Raw genomic sequence first — 19,740 nt, 5'->3', positions numbered from 1 at the left:
CATCAGGCTTTTTGCAAGCTGTTCGTGGGCGAGGAGTTATTTTCTATATTGCTTTGTGCCTTCTTTATTTTTCTAACCCAAACCAGTGATAGCAGGTTCTTAGCCTCCCTCCTGTCAGTTGTGGTGTTTGTTATCCCTCTCTCTTGAATATGTTTAAGGTAATAAATAATTTGATAGCAATGCTCCTTCTTTTCTGATTAGAGCAATATAATTAGGTGGTATGAATGTTTTCCTATGTTGTCGACATCTGTGAGATGAGTTAGTTGGTCACTGATAGACAAAAGCAGACAGTTGAATAGACTGCTAGCTGGGAACTATTGAAATGCTGAGCAGCGAGCTGCGTAGAGCTAGTGAATGGAAAGAGTTTGGTTACCAGGCTTTGCCTGGAATTTGGGCTGTCTGTGCCTTGGTGTTCAGAGAATGTCCCTTAATCCTGTTTTAGAGCACAGAACTATTACTGACCTATATCATATACTGAGAAATTTTCTTCCATTCTTTTCCTATTCTGTCCAACTTTAAAAAATATCTGTAGATGTTTAGTTTGGTTTCACATCTGAGGCTGCCAAAATCTAAACCCTTTTTCTGTAATAACGTGTAACCCATATATTAAAACTTCTAGCCTAAAAATTTCTTTACTAACCTGGTAAAGCAAAACATGATTGGAAATAGAATGCTCGTACTCATTTTACTTCCTTTGCCTTTCAAATTGTAAGACTTATTTTAAGGAAAAAGAAAATATGAACTTTTGTAAGAGAATTTTTGAAATGCTTGTGTTTGGTCTCAGAAAAGCAAACATCCTGTAGCAGGATCTATGTAATTTCTCTTTTTAACTCTCACAGTCGCTGTTCTTAAATAAAGGTGACAGTACAAAATACTGGGTACTCACAGGTATCTTTTAAATCCTCCTTCCTGGGGATGTTGTGGTTAGCATGCATAATGCTCTGAGAAAATCAAGCAGAACCAATAATAAAACCCCTACTGTATTTACCTCTGCTAGAAGACATGCAGTTATCCCCGCAGTTTCTCTCATTATGAGGAATGAGCTCATCTTGATCTCATCTCATCATAGTATTCATCCATGCCTTCCCTGTTCTTATCAAGTACTAACACTGTCTGTGCACTAAAGATACTTGCATTTATTGAATTTCTTTAATCTGTCAGATATAACTATTTAAATTACTTTTGTATATTGAAACTGCAGTCAGATGACAGTACAAGATCTGAGAGAAGCTGAATCGCAAAAGCATTTCTGGAACTTATAAGTTGGGTTCCCATGGTGATTGGTGTGGCGTAATAGCCTAGATTAGAGCGTACTAAAATGAATAATAAAATTTGTAATGGGGTGGGTACAGTGTGAGCAGTCATCATTCAGATTTTCCCACGGATTCCTGCTGGCATGATGTTCGTGTTCACTTACAGGATTGGGAACAGCAAAAGTATTCAGAAATGCTAATGTACATAGAAAAAAAAATCTGTGCCACATTTTGTGGCCATTAGTCAGGTAATTAGCATCTTAAAGAGGTTTGTATTTCTAACTTACATTTTTATAATCTAATTTACAGTGCTCAAAATGTCAAGAGCAGTGGTTGAGAATCTAGAAGATAACTGAAAGACATGGTAGGTGCTAAGAAAAATTATTTTACTGCAAACTCAGTTCCTTTTCAGCTATCCTGGCTTTCTAAGAGGAAGAAAAAGCTCAAGTATATATTTTTTTCAAAAGTATTTGTAATTGCTGTGGAAGTCTGTAGTACCTTCATTTTGTACCACAGTTGTATTCCTTCTGGTAACTAAATGCCACTGAAGCTTGCTGCTCTTCTTAAGAGTATATTGTAGCTCTGATAGTCATATTTGAAGTGGTGGGAGAGGACAAATCAGGAATTAGTTTCAGTCCTTGAAGAAGGTTACAAACAGGGTGGACTTAATAACATGGTAATTAATGTGTAAGTGACAATTGACACTTCCTAAAGTTTACTTAACTACTAGCAGCAGTCATAAGGTTTTTTGCAACTTAATATTTAGCTGTCATCCAGTGACTGAACAGAAGCTGATTTGCCCTTTATGTAGAAGCTCAACACTCTCAATAGGGATAAAACTTTTTGCTTTGCTTCAGCTTTTGTTGCTTTTTTTAATGTAAGTGGTAGAATTATTCACATAGTATCTTCTCTAATAGAATATGGTTTCTCAAGTTATCTGTAAAATGTCAAGGTAACCGTTATTGTTGTCAAATTGAGTACCTTGGATAAACAAGCATGCAGAAAGATTCTTAAAATACTGTTTTCTGTTGTTCTACCAAACATGGGTAAAACAAATAATGTAAAATTGGATGCAAATTTGTCTTGTGTAGAACACTCACCAACAAAGAACAGATTTGCGTGGCTTTTTTTGACTACTGACCTAGGAAAGGAAAACAGTAGGTATGTTGGGAATAAAAAAATTTTGTAGCCTTTCAACCCATTAAGCTGTGAAAATAATTACCTAGTCCGCAACAATTTTTTAGAACTCACTTTTTAGGGATAAAACTCTCTGATATATGTCAGTCAAAGTGCTGGAGAGAAAAAAAGGCGTTAACTAAGTTTCAGTATAGGAATTGCCAACTGTACATGCTGAAGAGATCGTTCAGAGGAAGAAGAATATCCTATACTCAAAGTCTTGATACTTGACTGGATATGTGCCACTGAATATAAAAATGGAACTTACAAGTCAGGATATCCCTAAATGCAGTTCTGAAAGAATAGCATTGTGGCTGTACTGAAAGTTTTCATACTTTCACAAAGCTGGAAAAGGGACAAATCCAACTTCAACTGATATTCCCACATTACTAAGGAGAATAATTTTAATTCTGAAGTAGACTCTTTACTTGTGGACAAGATGCCAGTAGTTATGTCAGCATGCTAAATTTTCCTGAAGCATCCAGCTATTCCTGCTTTTATAGAGATGTATGTTAACCAATTGCTGAAAATCATGCCACTCAGAAGAGAGCCACTACCACTGGAGTAAAAAACATTCTGGATTTTAGTCATGTTTGGTCATGTATAATAATGAGAATTATAGAACCAGCATCATCTTTTAAAATGCTTGCTACAAATTGGATGTGAACATATGATGTGCATTCATCATTGTCACAGTCTGCACGTATCTTCATCCAAGTGTACGCTGGCACAAAGAAATGAAGTCAACCATTTCTAATCAGGGTAAATTCACTTAAAATTTAAGTTACAGTTGTTCTGAAGCTGCTTTTTCTTGCTTTGAAGGTTGAGACTGGTTCATCATGGAAGATCACTTTGAAGCTATGGTACGTTCGCTTTATAGGTAGAAACTTCTGATCTGTGCAACTTCATTCTGAGTTCCTGCTTTAGAAACAGGACATTTTTTAGCTGTAGTTTCCCCAGGAGATAGAGAAAGCTTCTTACATGTTTGAAACATATTTCATTTATAATTTTAGCATTGTTGTTACTTACTGCTTGCACTTTATTAAAGTTCTGAAAGGGCAGCACAAAGCTGCACCTTTGTTTTCTATCTTTGATAGTAAATTGACTTCTAGTTGCTGTGCTTTATACTAAATACAGCTGTCTAGTGTCGCGTAACAAAATGTTGTGCGCTGCACTGCATTACTCCTGAAAGCTGCTTACCTGGTATTTAATTCTCTGAAACAAAAACCAAATTAACAAAGGATGATGGAAATCATTAGATCAATACAGGAAGCTCAAATCTGTGATACCAGAACCCAAGCACAAAGGTTCTCAACTGTTGTTGAGAGCTTGAGAGGCCAATAAGTATTTTGTGCAAGTGTTCTGTAAAGTTATTTAAAAAAAAGTTTTTAACCTAGTAACATTGTAGGTGTTAAGGGTTTATTCCCATAGCTAGAGGCTGCAGGGTCTGTTCCTTGTAAGCAATAAATTGCTGCCCCTGTGCTTCTAAATACGATCTCATATTTAAATCTTGAAGTTTTTTGTTCAGCGGAACTTTTAACAAATTTTGCAGAGAGGAAGAAGAGTGGCTCGGTGCAGGGCTTTGAGTATCAGTTTCAACATCTAATGGTCACGGTAAGAGCTTCCACTTAACTCTTAGGAAGTGAAACACTAACAAACATTGCTAAATGCTGATCTAGTTGAAACCTATTATTCTGGGCCCTGCGTCATACCATTTTGTGCTTTGCCATGCTGGATGAACGCCAGAGAGTGATGCCACGTTGAATCACAAACTGCAATTGGGCTCCAGTGCTGGAATTACTTTCTCATCACCCTTTTGTTTGAACAGGATCGCACACAAACCAAACGTATGGGACTGGAACAGGTTTGCTTTGTGATGAATTCAGCAGAGCCAACTCTGTGTAAGAGCAGGGAAGTGGAGCAGGCTCTTTGATTCATCATTGAAAACTGCTATTAAATCGTTGTCGATGGGGTGGAGCCGCTTCTACAGCCATTTCAGCATCACCAACGGGAGAATGGTGTTCCACAAGCACAGTTGCCAATTCAGAGGGAGAGAGGAGAGGAATGATAACACTCACTTCTGGGCCTGAGGACAAAAGGAAAATGGAGAAAAGCAGCACACGGTGAAGTTACTCGTCCATAGGGCCGTGCGAAGCAGAGATCATGTCTCCTCTCCCCCCACCCTTTTTCCTCCCTTCACTCTCAGTGCCCCAAGGGAAGGGCGCTGCCCCGGGGCGAACAAAGCGGGGGGAGACAAAGGCAGCGGTAGGAGAGAACGGGGACCGAGAGAGGAGGGGAAAAAGCAGCGCCGGAGCGCGGCAGGGGGAGCGGTTCCCGCTGCTGCAGTCCCCGCCTCGCGGAGCCTCGGGCCCGGCAGACGTTGTCCGCCCGCCCCGCCCCGCCTCCCGCCCGCCGAGCTGAGCCGGGAGCGGCGCCGCAGAGGGGCAGGAGGAGGCGGCGGAGGGGAAGCGGAGGCGGCGGTGGCGGCGCGCAGGCAGCGGTGAGGCCGCCGTTGGGGCCCGCGCGTGGAGGGCGGCGGCGGCGCCTGAGGGAACGGGGCGGGGGGGGCGCGCCTCAGGGCCTCCGCTTCGGGCCCGCGCCGCGCTGAGGGAGGAGAAGGATCCGCGGGGCCGTGAGGGGACGGCGTGAGGCGGCCATGGGCTGCGGCTGCTGTGAGTCCCGTCCGCACGTGCCCGGCGCTCTCCGGGCAGGGCCGCGGGCGGCAGCAGCCGGTTCGGCCGGTTCCCAGGCTGTGTGCCGGGGCTTGCCGGGCTCACCCCGCTTCCCCGCAGCCCGCGCGGGGCCGGCGGCACTCGGGCTCCCACCTCTGTGGGTGGGGGGATGTGTGGCCGTGCCCCCCCTCCGCTTCCCGCTGTGTCACTGCTGTGCGGCGCTCCGTCAGTGCCTCGGCGCGGCGCCGCGGGTGGCTGCGTGCCTCACCTGCCCTGTGCCTGCCGCCTTTTGCGTTCGTTGTAACGTCCTTGCCTTAAAGAAAAAAAAAAAAAAGGAGAGAAAAAAAAAAAAGCCTAAAATCTCCGTGAATATCTCTTCCGAAATAGCGCGAGGTGGAATATTTAGTCTGGGATTGTGTCACGCTTTAAAATATGACTGAAAAGTGAAGTCCCTCCCCCCCCCCCCCCGCGCTCAGTCAGGCGGAACGGAGGCAGTGCCCCGTGGGGAGTTGGGGAAGTTCAGGAGCTGCTTACACATCGCCGGGCAGAACGGCTCCAACCTGTGAACGTGTAGGGAGAGGAAAGAAATGCGGAAAAGGAAAGACCTTTGTGCCTCCCACTGTGCAAGAACGAGTTTAAAGCGCAGGGGAACGCGTGTGGCAGTGTCAGAGCCGTGTTCCTGGGGCCTGTGTCAGTGCACCTGCTGCCGCGTGTAGCACCATAGCAAATTATGTGCAGGGGAGGAAAGGTAAACTTCTTTTTTTTCCCCCTTTTACTACAAAGTGTCTCATTCTGAGGAACGCAGAACTGTTCAGGTACTGACAGAAATTCTCCATCGCGTGTACGGAATGTGGAATGACGGGGAAATGGGCGGAGGTTTGTTGCTTCTTGGTTTGGATTTACGGTGTTTCAGGGTTCTCTTCCCACTGGTTCCAGCATGCAGCAGATTTCCTGCGTGTGCTGAAGGGACAGGGCTGTGTTGGCTAAGGCCGAAAACCTGGAAAGTGTGACCTCAAATGTCTGCATCTTTAGGGATCAGGAGGGAGATTGCATTAGGTTTATGTAATGTATTTGCATGGTTTCTTTTAAGGAGAACTTTTCAGCTTTCTAGTGTGGGGGAGAGCAGCTGTCTTGTGTCAACATTGCAGAGGTGTCCTATAGGAACTAATCTCTTCTCTCACGTGAAAATACTGTAAGAAAGAGCAGTGTCCGTATGCTGCTTACTGTGAGTTTCCTGAGCTCCTGCATATTTCCTATCTGTTATCATCTTCAGAATGTGAGTACCCAGGACAGCTTTTATTTACTTAGCTTGGATAGCTTGAATAATTCCCTCAGTGTTCCTCCCTTTATTCTTTTAGCCCTGCTGAAGTTGTTTTGGAGGAGTGACTGTGAATATTTCAAAACAGAGCTTCTCTCTAAAGAAATAGCGATCTGTCTTGCCAGTATAGTTTTTCAGAACTGCTTTTCTTTCTCTCTCTAAAACATTCGGGTCAGATGTTAACTCTGTATGTTAAATGCGAGCTTTCTAATGTTTGAACATGGTGACCATGTGTGAATGCAGCTCTTGTTTAATCTGTTGGCATTCCTTAGGGACTACTGGCTCTGCTGGCACATCTAAAAAGTAACGCACTGGAATCCTTATTGGACTGGCATGTTTAGAAATGCCTTGGATGGATGGTGTTTTGTTATTTAATGAAAGGCAATTATATACTGCATTAGCTGTAATCTCAGCTGCCCTCAGCCAGATGCCAGTTTCTGCTGGAGCGACCATTTCATTCTTCTCGACCAGAAGAGCTGGAGCCACTGATGATTCTGAACATCCATTAGTGTGGCTGCTCTGTATGTGTGTTTATTTTTGCAACATGATGTTGCACTTGCATGACTTTGAATGGCACTGCTGACCCTTAGAAATACCCACAAAGCAGGTGTCTTAGCTCCTGGCCTCAGAAAGACTAAAAGAGTTTAAAGATATATCTAAGATAGATATACACGTTTCTGTGCTAGCACCTGTTCAGCAGTTTTCCACCTGGTCAACTCTCTTTACAAACTTATTCTCTTCAGAAATAGTACCTACTAACCATTCCTTCAAGTTGAGGAACATCCTCATTCTGCTGTTTCTAGGAGAAACACCATTAAAAGCTGTTCAGTTTTCCTGATCTTTATAATCTCACTGTCCATATTTCTAGCTTACTTTGAAAGAAATTTGCAAGGTGGAGAACCAAACTCAGGACTGATAGACTTAGCTTATATGACTTAGTCTGCTTCTCTGCTTGGCAGCAGCATCCACTGGATCAGAGCAGTGTTTATCTAAGTTCTGTATTTGGACTTGTACTTATTATACGCCAGCCGTATAGCAGTCATGGTGCTAATTTAAAAGGCTCTGAACACTGAGAGCTAAAAAGGGAGTGCTGACTTGATGTTTGCAAGGAGTGTGAAACAGTTACAGTTTCACCTAAGTTAATGGAAACTAAATTCTTACTATAAAAAGAAGCACCTTTGTTGTATCAGTTAGAAGCCCTTTGTTTAAATGCATTTGGTTTTGAGGCTGACAGGAGATAATGTTTTCCTTCCCAAATTTTTCTTAAACTTTAGATCTCAAATAATGTAAACTTTATGTTCTGCTCTTCCAAAACATTGTTATTGTGGTCTGAATGCACTTAGTAAGTTGGTTAAAATGTGTTATCATCTGGAGAAGGCAGTGCTGACAGCTGAGCAAATTACTCTTCTTGTTCTCAAAATGATGGTTTTAGGGAAGGCAGTGAGGAATTTCCATGGAAAAATGAAGGAAAGGCAGTAAGCTCTGATAGCGGGCTTATCAGTAGAGGTGGTAATTATTTACTTTCCCAGGTGAAAACTTCCTCTGCTTCTTCATCCTTGACTCATTCTGTAGAGAATGATGTGTGCTTGGAAGGATCACGTGCTTTCTGGTCTTATAATAGACCACAGCAGTGATGTTTTTGTCATGCATGTGTACAGTGGCAACTGAGAAGTCGTAGGGTTTGCATCGTGTTTTCTGTGGTTTTTTTTAAAGTTTTTAAATAGTTATTAGCTGTTCCTTTGTTAATTAAAAATGAGAATCTTCCTAAAAAATGGAACAGACTGTGCTTAGAAATAGCAGCATAGATTGAGAAAGAATTATTCACCATATTGCTGGCCAAAAATAATTTTTTACTGTTGCAGACATCCTCTCATATCTGTGCTTCATATTCAGTAGCCAAAGTCTTCATGCTGCAATCCTATATTTTCATTGAGGATTTCGAGGCACTTGGGGATCTGAATAACCAGAGCAAGTTACAGAACTATGAGGTGAAGTGACTTAGAATGGTCCTTGATGCAGAATTAAAGTCTGTGAGCCGCATAGAAGCTTGAATGAAAGGCTTCTCATAGCATTGCTGTAATGTTGGCCTACTTCTGTGAAACCTCTAAGAATACAATTTTGGATGGATTCCCAAACAGCAAATTGTGTTCTTCCCCCGTCCTTCTAAGGGTACAAGAAAACAGTTTCTTCTGAGTTACCAGAGGAACGAAGATTCCCTCCTTGATGTCAGTGAAAACCAGAAGGTATTTAGGGGGATGTCCTTACACCGTGGTGTGGTGACTGCCTGATAGTGGGATGAGTGATGACAAGGCACAGAGTTTGCATTACAGTGTTTGGATTGTTTCAAATATCCTCTGGTTGTCTGTGTATCGTCGAGCATGCTGGTTGCTGCAGACTAAGTGATGCTTATTTACACTCATGCTCTTCCAAACTGAGTTGAAATATGTTTCTCAGGGTCTCTGCTGGGTCATATAGGTGTGATTCCAGTTGAGTAATTTGTCAGCCATTCTTTGTTTCAAGATATGTTCATCAGATCAATGATACTGCTCAAAGTGTTATTTTGGTGGCCAAAGTAAGTTGTATTCTGAGTTGAACTGCACATGTACTAAAGATTTGCTCGCAGCAGTAATTTCCTGGAGTCATCCTCCTAGCATCTTTGGAGGCACTTCAGAAGAGCTAAGGATTGATTTTGTTCTCTCTATTTTAATTAGACAGAACTAATAAATTATCAGAGATAATTTATTCTTCTTCAAGAGTATGTCCTTTATAAAATTCAAATTCATATTAAGAATTTTAACAGCGTATGCGATTCCCATCAGATGAGTGTTTGCCTTTTTCAAGGGTATACCTGTCTAGAATTCATATGAGGTTATGTTGGATAGGGCTGGAGCGAGCTGAAGTAGAGCATATTCATGTCGTAAGAAGAATGATTGTATGTGAACCTGGGGATATTCTTGCATATTTTCGTGCTGAATTTATTATTAAATTCTTATAGCAGTATCTGTAAATAACAGATCTAAAAGAAAGAGATGGAGTCCTTTTATTTCTTGCACCTGATTATTTATGCTACTGAGTATAACAAACCGATTTTTTCTACTCTAAGAAGTGAGGCACAGAGCAGTGGTTTGGTAGGCATGCACCAGCCCATATGTTTTGGTGCTGGCAGTAAGCAGAGCATCTACTAAGCCAAATAAATATGATCTAGTTGCACTTAGCATAATGCAGCATTTAATTAAATGTTTATGTTATTTTGGTGTCTTTTTTATTGTAGTAACGTACTTGTGTATGTTCAGGTCATCATATTACTTACTTGAATTGACATCAAAATCCATGGTTTCTAAGAGACAAAATAAAACTGAAGTCACGTTCTTGAAGTCTCAGTAATGCTTAAATGCTCCTTTTCTTCTAATTGCTGTGTGTTGAATGAGTAATCAAATGTAAACTCTAAAATGCTAACTCTTATTCTACTGAAATCTTAAATTCTCCCATTCTACTTATCTTCAGTTTCCTATTTAGATGATACCTGAAGATGCCTCCGTCATCCCGCAGTCTGGTCACTGAGCAGTATGGTTAAATTCGTGAGCAGCAGTTGGGTAATCAGTTTGATTTAGAAGTGACTATACAGAGGCTCTTACATCAGCACTGTCATAGTTTGCTGTTTGTGACTTGCTTTGTTAGTTACCAAAGGTCCGCAGTGCTCTTTCTGGTTTCTTGCAGTCCGAAATTGCTGCTCGTTCAGTATATGTTTTGGAGCTGACAGTACATGTTGGGCTTGCACAAAGTCTTCAGCATTGGCTTCAGAGAGTCCACTTGCAGTTTCAGTAATTGGCTTCAGTGGCTCAGTGCAAAGAGGCCTTGATGTAGTTTGTAGCTGCAGCATGGTTGTGTTTATGTCTTAAATGGGTTTTCTTTAAGTTGTGAATGGCTCAGAATATGAAGTGTCCTGTGTCATTGCGAGAGTGAGAAGTTCTGAGGAGTTAAGGCGTGAAGGCTTCAAAATCCGACTATTTGGTTTAACTGCTTGTAGTTGTTAGTTGTTTCAGAACTGACTTTGAAGCTTAGCATGACACTTATAATGGATATTGTGTGCTGCGGAATTACTTCATTGTAAATATAATTCAACGCTTGGAAAAATTCAGCTTTGAAATCCAGGCTTCTTTTTCTCTCCTTGGTGACCACCCAAAAGTGGTCCCTGCTGCTCAGGGAGAGCGTGTGAGCCCAGCTGCTTCCTGCAGTTCATCCCTCTGCTCGCTCCCCACGTCCCATGTGTTTTAGTAAGGGTGCTGGAGGGAATGTCCCAGTCTGGGCAGTGGAACTGATATGGACAAATTTGTCTCATTCCTGTTTGAACCTCTCAGGAGTTGGCCTGTGTGATGTGGCACATTCTTGCAGAGAGAGACATATTCCTCAAGAGGTAGCAAGAAGCAAATAGCGATGCGATGTGAAGGTATTTGTTTTGTTCAGAGCCAAAATAGGGTTGTATTCTCCAATTGCGTGTGATTTTCAAACATCTCTAAACTAAAAGCACTATTTTAAATGCTTTCGGAAATACATACACTCTTTTTTTTTTTTTCTTTTTTCTTTTTTTTTTTTTTCAGAAGTATAATACCTGTCTAGGAGACCACAAACACGACTTTTAGAGCTGTGATAAAAATTAGATCTGTATCACACCTAAAATGCTTGTACTGGGAATTATTTGGCTGTGGCACTCTGCTTAGAGAATGCAGTAATTTCAGGAGTTGTGTTTGTAACTATGAAGGGTTCCAAAATTCCAAGCTACTTTCTCTGAACCATTGTCAGGATTTTTGAGGAGTGATTCATAAGCTTTTGCAAGCTTGGCAGTAGTGGTATGAGCATCAAGACTGAAAGGGATATTACAGAAATGCTGTTCAGGCTGTCTTTTCAGAGATAGTGCTTCATTTTTATCTTTCTTACTCAGTTATTGTATTTTTTCTATTAGGAAAGACAAGTTTCTGGACAGCGGCGGTATTTGAAATCTATTTTCTGTGTCACTTTCCTACAGAATGTGTTTTCCAGTGTATTTTGTATGTTATATTTTCTTCATGGCATGATAAGAATTTGTCTTTGAGATACCTAGCACTCAACTGCTGCAGGGATATTCTCTGGTTACATCTCCCTGGGAGTTGCTGCAGTGCTAACCATTCTACACAACCTCTATAGAATATTTACTATATATTTCTTAGTCTTAATGCTCATGTGTATTTTGCAAAGAATTGGTATTCTTGACAGAACTAACAAGTTGCAGCCGTCTCTTTTTTGAGCTTAGCAATGTTTTGGCTTTGAAAGGCATTTGCCAACGGTATCGCTCGCTCAGTACTATCAACTGATTTAATATTATCTTTTAATTTGAAATGTTTTGGAGAAGCCACGTGTGACCCGTACTGGATGATCGTTGATTAAAATAATTGTTTCACTTTATTACCCAAATAGACCACAAGAGAATAGTGTTCCAGCCTCAGAGTGAGCCTGTCTGTGCGCAGAGGGCCGGGGTGATGCAGTCTGCCATGAGTCAGTCCAAACCTCACAACTCTGGGCTAGGAAGTCCTCTTTGTTTCCATGCCAAATGGACGGACAGCTTGCTTCTCTCCATGGAAACGCTGCCGCTGTTGCACGGTGCTTGCAAGTAGCAATGTTCGCAAGTGTTTCCTCCTCAGATGATGAAGTCAGGGTTTCAGATGTTTTGTCCGATGACACCTTGTACTTCATCTGTAGCTGAGGAAGAAGAGTGGCTGATGGCAGCGTGCCCCTCAGATGTCAGCTCTGCTTGAAGAGCTCTTGGTGCTGTTCTGTTCTTGCAGTGGCTGTTGGGTCCTGAAGTGGAGTGAGCTGAGGATTGAACCTTTTATTTCTTTATTGGGGTTTTTTTGTGGGTTTTTTTTTGTTTTGTTTTGTTTTTTGCATTTAATTGTGCATTTAGTTCTTTTTGTAGTGCCTAGTTGTTGAAATGCAGTCTTGAAAGAAACAGTGGTGGGCAGCTGTTTTCTTCTTGTTGTCGGAGTTCCTTTTAGATAGTCAGAAAGTATTCTGCTTTGCTGCAATGCTAGAAGCAGAAACAGTGCTTTTTGGTACCCAATCTGCTTTTGCTAAGGCTTAAGTGTTTTCTGAGATGTCTGGGAAAGTTTGGCCCCAAACCCACATGTTTCTTTGCATTTCACATGCATGTTTCATTAGCAGTCCATATAAGGCCTGAATGAAAACATGCTTTGTTTTCTGGTTTAAATTATATTTTTCGGGAGAGCTGAGAAAGATTCAGAGGAGGAATGCAAACAAACTGAGACAAGTAGCTAGCTGTCCTCTCTCATAAGCACTCAGATGAGGTAATTGGCATTGAGGTGATTGACATCTGGAGCCTGTTGGAAACGCTCAAGTGCGTCATGCCTAAAATCCCTTGATAGAAATCTATGCGCTGTTGGATGGATTCTGTTAGGAGATGCTCCTGTCAAGGTCCTATCTCTTCCTAAGATTGAAAGCTGCATTTTCACTATTGCAATAAGGCAGCAATTTACCAAACCGTGCTGCCTGCATTTTAGCAGTTGATTGCATTGAGCTACAGTTTTGCTCACCCTGAAATCGGGGTGTGACAGTGCAGAGGGCTGCGTTACTTCTGGCCCAGATGAAGGCTTGTGTATTGGAAAAGGCAAATGACACAGCAAATACATAACCCGTGATGTGGAGAGCGGGATTAAAATATGAATTGGCACCTTGAGCCAGGAAGTGCAGTATTAGAATGCTGTAGCTTTCTGTTGCCCAAAGGCTAGTTAAACGTGTGTTAATAAATATTTACTTGAAGCTGACAAGATGTCATTTTGGGGGGTGTGCATCCTGGCACAATACAAATGGTTACTAACTGAGCAGTGCTGAACGCTGTGTCAGGAAATGGGGGATAAATATAAGTGTTGTGTTTGACAAGAAAAAAGGAGTATTTGAACTGAAAAGAACTAACCAGGTTATTTCTTGCATTTCTGCATTTGTAGGAAATCCTTCCTTATTGCGCAGACTTGTCCTGTTCTGCGGATTTTGATGGGTTGAGGAAAAAAACGGGGGCATGCATGTGTATGGGAGAGAAAAAAGATGAGAATACGGAGAAATAGGATGCATTCAAATTGATCAGAGAAGGAAGGTGTGTAGTATGAGGGAGATAGCAAGTGTTTCTGCTGTGTCCACGGTGATACTTTAGGTGGTCCTCTCCTTGTTCTTCTCTATAACTGCATGCCTCGGTTCTTCTGCAGCCCACTCATATTTATGGCCTGTCCCTCTGCTTTGATTTTGGAGAGACAACTCTTTGTTTTCATGTTTGTGAACGTGGAAGCTCCCACTTACATGTTAGTAGTAAACTGCTCCCCATCTTGCAAAACCAATGAAGCAATGTCTCGTTGGTAGGCATAACTCTGCAGGTGGGTGTGTGACATACTTCTGGCACTGCTAGAAAAAACGTTCAGCAGGCTGCACAGTGCTGCTTAGAGTTTTTGTGGAATATAGCTTAAATTGTAGACAAACACTGTGCAGCCATGGTGGTAATTAATACTTTTAAAAGTACAGCATTTTTGCAGGCTTGTTGGAAAATGACTTGAATTTGGCATAGCCAATCTCGAAATAGCTGTAGGAGTGTTTCGCTTTGCTGTTTAGATTCACAAAGCAGTGTGACTGACACTTTCTTTTTTCACAGTGAATTGATTTTTAGGAACACTAATGTGCTGGTGATTAATAATAGAGGAGGGATACGATTTATCCCGGTCAAAGACACGGGTGGCTTATTTCTTTAGTCTGTGCTGCTGTCTTCCAGCAGTCCCTGCCCTCAGCAGTGTTTCCCTTGTCTTCACACGCATGGTGTGCACCGTGTGTATGCCGGGCGCTGCTGGCAGAGCCTCTGGGGAGTCTGCAACTGGGCAGCTCTTGGGTGGCTGCCAACCTGCAGAGTGCGTGGCAGCGCTGGGAGCCGCTTCGTGGTTCATCTTGGTTGTGTCCTGAGCAATCTGTTGAGCAAACAGTTTATTGCCACATGCCTGCGTTTCCTTCTTCGTCCAGGTTTTTGTTTAGGTACGTGGTGTTTGAATTCACCGTACGGATGAAAAAACCCTGCTAAAGCTTTTGTATCAGAAGGAAGATGCCTTCTGTGGCAAAAACCTCATGGCACCACGGTTCCCTGCAAACCTTACAGCTGGCTCCGAGTCAGCTGTGCAGGGATCCACCCCTCCTCCTCTGCCCGGAGCGCAGCTGGCACTGCGAGCCAACGCACCTTGTGATCTCGGACACGCGATTCCCACTGTCCAGCGCTGCTGATCAGCCTTAGCTTTTCGGTTCCAGCTCTAAAAAACGTTATTCCTTTCAGCTTAACGTCTTCTGTTTGACATTCCCTCTTCCCGCTTGCAGTTGTCTAGTCTCAAGTTATTTTTGCTAGGATATTGCAATGCTTGAAAAATGTGACTGAAAACAGTGGGGTGCGCGGAGCAGTTATATCTGTGTGCAGTGTTGTTAGTAATGCTGTGAAGGACTTTGTTTTTCTTTCTTAAAATAGCCTCTTAGTTTAAAGCTCAAGATGAATACCGCAGCGTTCATTGAAGCGAGTTATATATTAACTTCTTTATTCTACAGGAGTGAAAATACTGATTTTGTTTCGTGTCTAATATTTTTCTATACAGGTTTACTCTAGAGTTGGAAGACAGAGACGGATATATTGTACCCATGTTGGGAAAAAGGTAGTTGCTGTAGATAATAGGATTAACGCTGGTATCACAGAAAAATGAGTATGTTAAAGCCAAGTGGACTTAAGGCTCCATCAAAGACCATCAAGCATGGAAGTACCTTACTGAAAACACCTGCATCTGTTGCAACTGGTAAAGAATATTTAATATCTTAATGTTTCCCTTATTCATCTTCCAACAAAAAATACTGTGAAGGCTATGAGCCTACAACATTCCTTGTATTTATGCTAGAACACTTTTGCTTGTATTTCTGATCTAACAAAAATGACTATAAAACGTGCAAAAAAATCTTAATAGTTGAATGCAATCTTGGTTCAAAACAAACTTTTTAAATGCTGTGCTGTTGAAGGCATAGGGGTAGAAAAAAAAAAAAAGATACAAGTAAACAAAAACCACTTGATCCTGGCATATCCCTGATATTCCTCAAACTGAAAAGAGTTCAGCATGTTACAGGGAGAGGGAAAGTGTCTGCCATTGTGATTAAGTACATCAGCAGTGTTATAAGATGTTCTTCTGGCAGTACAGTAAACCTACCTTTGCTTTTGTTGTTGAACGTTTCCCCTAAAATAACTGTATCTAAAACTATGCACAGTACTGTTCTGATAACATAATTGCTCAATAACAATTGATGATTCTTTGAGTTGGTTAAACATCTAAAATACTTCTAATACCCTAAAACAAGCTTGCAAATTGCAGGAAGTCTTGAGATATGACTTTTCTAAATTATTAGTGTATTTGATTCCTGTTGCTTTCTCATTGTGTTTGATTCCAGCTCCAGCAGAAAAAGCACCTTCTAGTGAAAAGGCCTCAAGCACAACCGCTGCAGACACACATGATGACTTTGTGGATGATTTCAGAGTTGGGGAGCGTGTTTGGGTCAATGGAAATAAACCTGGCTTTATTCAGTTCCTTGGTGAAACACAGTTTGCTCCAGGACAGTGGGCAGGGATTGTTCTTGATGAACCAATTGGTAAAAACGATGGCTCTGTGGCTGGAGTTCGCTATTTCCAGTGTGAACCCTTGAGGGGAATATTTACAAGACCATCAAAATTGACAAGAAAAGTGCTGACAGAAGATGAAGCCAATGGTACTCAGACAGCTCATGCATCTAGAGCTACATCACCAACTTCCACATCAACTGCTAGCGTGGTGTCCATGTCCCCTGCTGCACTTCCCCCATCAGGAATTCCACAGAAAACATCACCACTTGCTGCTAAAGAACATTCAACTCCTTCTCAGTTTAGCAATCTTTCAAAAACTGCAAGTGGATCTATATCAAATCTGTCTGAAGCTGGATCATTAAAGAAGGGAGAAAGGGAGCTCAAAATTGGAGATCGAGTTCTGGTAAGATTTCCCTGCTACTTCTGTGTCTGCTTTTTGATTAAGGAGTTGTAACTTCTGCTCATGCTCAGAGCTTCTTTGTTTCCTTGGTTCAGGTAATGTAAATTTATGCTCTAGCTTTCTTTTCATCAAGTGTCTTCTTATAGAAAACCTCTAGGCAAGCTCTTCCCCTGCAGTTTTGCATATTATAGGGAGATCTTTACAGTACCAGGGCAAAATGGTTAATCTGGCAATGTTTATTCTATCATGTTTTGCCAGTGTTTTGTTAAAGACCAGATAGTTTTATTAGCTTGGATGTAGTTTGTCCTTTCCCTAACTGTGAGAATTACAAACGTGCTAAATAAAAGCTGAGCTTGTGAGAGATTCCCATGCAGCTCTCCTGCCCTGTTCAGGGCTATGTCTTTAGAAAGGTAACAGCTCAGTCATTGATTGTTCTCTCGAGCAGTGATAGGCAGCAACAGGAGTGGTCACATAATGCCACTGATCACTCAGGATTTACGTGTTCTGTTGGTGATGTGTTATGTTACTTGGCTGCCATTCCTAAATTCAGAACCATAAATGCTTCTGCTGATGTATCACTTTCATTCTTTGCAAAGAGAGCTAAGTTTTGTTGCTTTAAGCATTTTTTCTTGAGTAATTGTGTTGCGTACCTTTCGTGTTTGGATCGGTGTTCTGTGGGCTGGTACGTGTTTTCTTGTAATGGCAGTGGGAATGAAGACACAGCATTTGTAGCACACTTTGATATTAGTAAAGTCTCAAATTCTGTTTTTTAAATAGAAAAGATTAAACTTTAGTATTTCCTCCTCCCTTCCTGTTTGCCTTAAGTCTTCCTGTTGAATCATCAAATAGTAGTTAGAGGTTTGGGGCAATTCCTAGCACAGCGTGACAGTGATGCATATCTATAATTTACATTCCTGTGTTAGACAGCGTGTACACGGGAATACGAGTGTTAAATGGACAGGATTCTTGTCTGCTGGTTTTTAACCCTTCCTGTTTTTTTGTAGCTCTTCAAATTAACTGGACTGCTCCCCAGCACGTCATTTGTTTTACATTTGTACTGACAGCAGTAACTTTTCAGTAATACATTACACAAGAAGATGAGAGGCTTGGTGGCATTTGTGCTCAGCACAGGATTTCCCCTCCAAGTGCCCTAGCACTGAGACACGCTGCCGCCTGACTGTGCTGCTGCTAATCTCTAGTGAATAAACGCTGCCCACGTTCATCTTTCTTGCAGCTCAGACTGACTGCTATTGAGTTCTTAGTGAAAGTTCTTAGCTATGCTGTGCTGATTACAGATATGGGGAAAACAACTGCTGAGAATTGCATCTTGAAAACAGTGAGCCTCCAGCAGAGTAGGATTGCAGTTCAGCAGAACAATGAATTCATGACAGACAAGAGCTCATTTGGGAGTCTTATTAAAATGCTTAACTGGAAAAGTATGTCCTCAAGGGCAAATTCATATATGGTAAGACACAGATCATTAGTGAAGATTATGTTCTAGAATGGACTTCAGATGTGGCTCAACTTTGTTGATCTTTGTGTGTGATCTTAGGGTGTGGAGTGTTGCGCTGGAGTATTTCAATCTGTTATTTTTTTTCCTTCAACTTTGATTTTAGAATGTTTTTAATCGGACTTATCTTGAATTGATCTGTTCAAATCTTTTCTTAGCAGTTGGCTGGTTTTTGATGATACTTTCAGCAACCAAAGCTGAATCATACAGTGTTTGTTTTTCTTCCCAGTCTGGGTTATCAAGAAGCAAGGGGACATTCTAACAAAATTAGAATTACCTACGTGGTCCCATATGTGCAGTTCCTCCCAGACTTCTATGGGAAACCAGTATCGATTCAGTAATAAACAAGGTTTCCAGTGTTACATTTCCATTCCTGATTTCTTTAGGTACAAAGAAAGGGGGTCCTGAAAGAGCTTTCCTTAATTCCGTTACCTTTCGGAAGAATCGTGATGACACGAGCTCTATGGGATGCTCGTTCAGATGCTTATCAGAGAAAAGAAATTCCACAGTGCAAAACACACAGAGCTGTGAGGTGATCACCTACATATTCTCTAATGCCTAAGAGTATTCCATGTTAGGTTGTGCTGAGCAATGCAGTGTATGTGGAGATGAGAAGATGCAGAGAGCTTTGCATTGGTGTGCAGGTTTCTTTTTCTGAGATATCTGGCATTATAAAAAGTTTAATTAATACCAAAACAGGCAGCGCTTGAAGGTGTATGGTAAGTTAACTGAGCAAATGGCTGCAGAAGAATACTTGCAGTAGATTTGCTGCAAGTCAACTACAGCTCTCCCTTTTTTTGTACCTCTCAATTTGAAGAGAACATGTTCCAGGCCACTGAATCAAGGTAATTCTTCACAGACATCATTTTTTGTAAGGAAAACGTGAAAATGGTGGAGAAATTCATATTGTTGCGTTTTCCTAGTCCTCTTCCCTGAGATTCTAGAGGAGTCAAAGCAAAAGCAAGTTAAAGTGTAGTGGATACACAAGCTGAAGTGGTATACCTCTACGTGGATGTTCCAAAGCAGAAAGAGGCATATTTCAGATTTCTATAATTTACTCCTCCTCAAAAACAATTAGGTTAAAAGAGCATGCAAGCCCCTACTGTCTTGGGAATCTCTGCTAAGTCTGTTCCTCACATCCCAGTATCTCTGAGCCAAATTCAGCAAGCTCGTACTTAATTGCTTGGCTGACTCAAAGCTGAGCAGTAATTTTCCTTTCTCTAGTAAGTATTATGAAATACTTCATGTTAACATGTAGGAATTTTGAAAATATGGGGAGATGAGGTACATACTTGAAAGAATCGTGCTTTCTGATATGTAACTTGTTATTATTCAACTTCTCAGTGATGTATAACTTTTCCTGAAAAAATAGCTGAACCACAGGAAAAGTCATTAATGCAAAGAGTAATCAAATAGCTCTTAACCATAATTTCCATTCTTAACATCTGAAGTACGTTCTAGAATCTGGATACGATTTAGTGGTTAGAGAGGGAACATTGAGCAGCCCAATCCCATACTTGAGGGTTGCTGTAAAGTAGGAGATGTTGATGGAGAGTCTGTGCTTCCTTCATTCTGCTGGTCCGGCCTTTACTGGCTACTGACAAAAGAGCACAAGGTTGAACATGACCATAGCAGATTTGCCTACTGAAAGTTAGGCTACAGTTTCAGCATTGTAAAGCTAATATAAATAACAATTCTTATGCAGAAGTGATCTCTCTTGTCTTCCTTCTCTTCCCTTGTGCAGCAG

The 19,740-nt window shown here is 41.5% G+C and overlaps 1 protein-coding gene and 1 long non-coding RNA gene across 14 annotated transcripts in view; one reads left to right on the top strand and one right to left on the bottom strand.

Moving 5' to 3' along the window:
* On the bottom strand, window positions 2,990-5,669 carry LOC110406343. Of its 3 annotated transcripts, XR_002443429.1 has the most exons (4): window positions 5,636-5,669; window positions 5,370-5,414; window positions 4,142-4,515; window positions 2,990-3,350 (listed from the first exon to the last, which is right to left on the bottom strand). It is a non-coding gene; the product is annotated as an uncharacterized LOC110406343 (long non-coding RNA). The 3 variants fall into 3 exon arrangements; XR_002443427.1 differs by lacking the exon at window positions 5,636-5,669 and having other exon boundaries at window positions 5,370-5,540; XR_002443428.1 differs by lacking the exon at window positions 5,636-5,669 and having other exon boundaries at window positions 2,990-3,347; window positions 5,370-5,540.
* The window catches only part of CLIP1 (CAP-Gly domain containing linker protein 1), a 64,431-nt gene continuing 49,255 nt past the window's right edge, over window positions 4,565-19,740 (top strand). For 3 of the 11 annotated variants that reach the window (XM_021412692.1, XM_021412691.1, XM_021412690.1), the window contains exons 1-3: window positions 4,775-4,929; window positions 15,080-15,274; window positions 15,915-16,486. In XM_021412692.1, the coding sequence (XP_021268367.1) occupies window positions 15,181-15,274; window positions 15,915-16,486 (666 nt within the window). In that variant the 5' untranslated portion in view covers window positions 4,775-4,929; window positions 15,080-15,180. Of the gene's footprint in view, window positions 4,930-4,998; window positions 5,102-5,716; window positions 5,850-15,079; window positions 15,275-15,914; window positions 16,487-19,740 lie in introns of those variants that run through there. The other 8 variants (XM_021412685.1, XM_021412686.1, XM_021412687.1 and 5 more) reach the window with 6 other exon arrangements.

Source organism: Numida meleagris, chromosome 14 (assembly GCF_002078875.1).
Source record: "Numida meleagris isolate 19003 breed g44 Domestic line chromosome 14, NumMel1.0, whole genome shotgun sequence".
Taxonomy (NCBI): domain Eukaryota; kingdom Metazoa; phylum Chordata; class Aves; order Galliformes; family Numididae; genus Numida; species Numida meleagris.
This window is presented reverse-complemented; position numbering and strand designations above follow the sequence as displayed.